The sequence below is a fragment of the Limulus polyphemus genome, unplaced genomic scaffold (genome assembly GCF_000517525.1).
Source record: "Limulus polyphemus unplaced genomic scaffold, Limulus_polyphemus-2.1.2 Scaffold4318, whole genome shotgun sequence".
In the NCBI taxonomy this organism is placed as follows: Eukaryota; Metazoa; Arthropoda; class Merostomata; order Xiphosura; family Limulidae; genus Limulus; species Limulus polyphemus.
The window spans coordinates 34,057-36,237 of record NW_013669928.1 but is presented as its reverse complement, the minus strand read 5'-3'; the positions used below and the strand labels follow the sequence as shown (position 1 = coordinate 36,237).

The 2,181-nt window shown below is 37.5% G+C and overlaps 1 protein-coding gene across 1 annotated transcript in view; it reads right to left on the bottom strand.

Moving 5' to 3' along the window:
• Window positions 1-146: 146 nt before the first annotated feature.
• LOC106470952 (PDF receptor-like) overlaps window positions 147-2,181 on the bottom strand; it is a 23,663-nt gene continuing 21,628 nt past the window's right edge. Inside the window, exon 10 of the mRNA XM_022399593.1 lies at window positions 147-211. Within this exon, the coding sequence (XP_022255301.1) occupies window positions 162-211 (50 nt within the window). The 3' untranslated portion in view covers window positions 147-161. The remainder of the gene's footprint in view (window positions 212-2,181) is intronic.

The window sequence follows — 2,181 nt, the reverse complement described above, 5'->3', positions numbered from 1 at the left end:
TTTTTTTTTTTTTTTTTTTTTACACAGAGCTTGTTCAACTGTTGAAATGGAGGAAGAGGTCTACAAAGCACCTGACCCTCCTTGGTCCTAATACAAAAAAATGATGTCCGCATTTTTCTAAAGTTGCCTTTCACAATCCAGTGTCCTTCAGAGACAGCCACTTACACTACTCTTACTTCTGGAAGCTGCTGTTCATCTGATTGGTTACCCCCTGTAAAGTAATAATAGAAAATAGGCCAATGAATTACCTACATACAGAATCAGACAATAGTTGAGATAATCCAAATTTTTCTTATAATTGAAAAAGGGAGAAAAAATAAGGATTACGTAACAAAGTTTGTTGTTCCATTAGTTGATTACAAAATTGTAATTTCTTGTGTTGAATTTTGCATAGTTTTAGATACTTTGTGAAGAAACTAATCAATAATCAAATTTAAATATATATCACTATCAATAAAAGAGTTCCGGAATCGTAACTGTAACCTACTTTGGAGATTTACGAGCATTTTTATTTTGACTGATGTAAAGTCAAATAACTTCATAGATGGCAGCACCCTATCGTCCATCATTGATGTTCTTGGCTCGGTAATTATTTTTTGGTCCTGTAGACGCACCATGCGAAGGGTATCGGGCTTTCGGTCTTGTAAACCCGCGAGGCTCATGTTTAGGCTTGGATTGGTTTGAATTTCGCTCAAGGTTCCTCGAGGACTACCTGTACTAGCTGTCTCTAACTTAGCAGCGATAGACTAGAGTAAAGGCAGCTAGTCAATACCTCCACCGCCTACTACTTGGGCTACTCTTTTACCAGCGAATAGTGGGATTGATCATCACATTATAATGCCTCCACGGCTGAATGAGCGAGAATGTTCTATGACGGGATTCAAACTCGCAGATTTGCGAGTAGAGCAACTTAACCTTCAGGCCAACTAAGGAATTGACTATTACTCTTATAACGCACCAAAAATTTTCCGAGTTTTATGTTATCAAATTTAATTGTATTGTTTCGACAGCGGAAGTCACACGATGCTGAGAGCATGCGCGTTGGAGTTTCTGGAAGGATCATGAATTTTCCTGGCAACTCTAGTTTGTTCTAGGCGCCCCCTTTTTTAGTATATAAGTCTGGCAGATAAAGCCTGCGGGATGATTGGATTGAAGAGATAGATAATTGAGTCAAGCGAACAGTAGACACCGTAAGTAAAGTGTGTGAATCACTGTGATTTATAGAGTGTGTTATAAAGGTTGTTAAGTTTAAAGTGACTGGGGAAATTCTGTATATTACAAAGTTGTATCGAAAAAGGATAAACTAGTTTTAACTAAGAAAGGAGTTGTATCGCTGAAGTTCCTCGGAAAGAATTTATCCCGGAAATTAACAAACGAGCAGATACGAAACAGTATCTATGATCATCGTCTTTATCGGGATTCGGTCCATGTTTTGGGAGGGTCAAGTTCAGCGTAGACCTCTTCATCCCTCTCAGGAATTGTTATTTTGTTTGCACCTTAGGTAATAACCCTTGTTGTATTACTCACAGTATGTTACATTTTCTCCATTGTCGGCAGTTTTAATTATCATACCCTTTTCGTGCCTTGTCCAATTCATGGGGTAATATTAACTTGTATATTTTCACTAGCTCCACTTATGTATGATCGCACTATTAGTCCAATACAGTTCCACTTAGTCATATATGCCCATACAGATATAATCCTATTGTTACATACAAAACCCTTTTAAAATAAAGCCACGTTTGTGTCTGGGATTCAGTTAACCTAGCACTGTTTGTCCTGTAAGTTTCTTATTTATGATGTTTAGAGAGGAGAGGTACTTAGGGCTTGGTTCATCAAGTATTATGTAACTGTCTAGTTTGCTCATCAGTTCATTTTTATTAATATTTTTCTTATAATATTGAAGCGAGTTATCCAGGAGTCTGTCTGATAGTGTTGATATGTTTAAATAGTTGTGTAGAAATTCTGAGTTTGTTGATCGTGGGACTCTATATGCTTTCGTTAAAATATAGTTTTGTATTTGCTGTGGTTTGTTGATGTGTGTTTTTGATACATTTATCTATGTTATACAGACATATTCTACGACTTGTCTTATGTATGTGCCCCCTAGTGGCACAGCGGTATGTCTGCAGATTTACAACGCTAGAATCCGGGTTTCGATACCCGTGGTGGGCAGAGCAC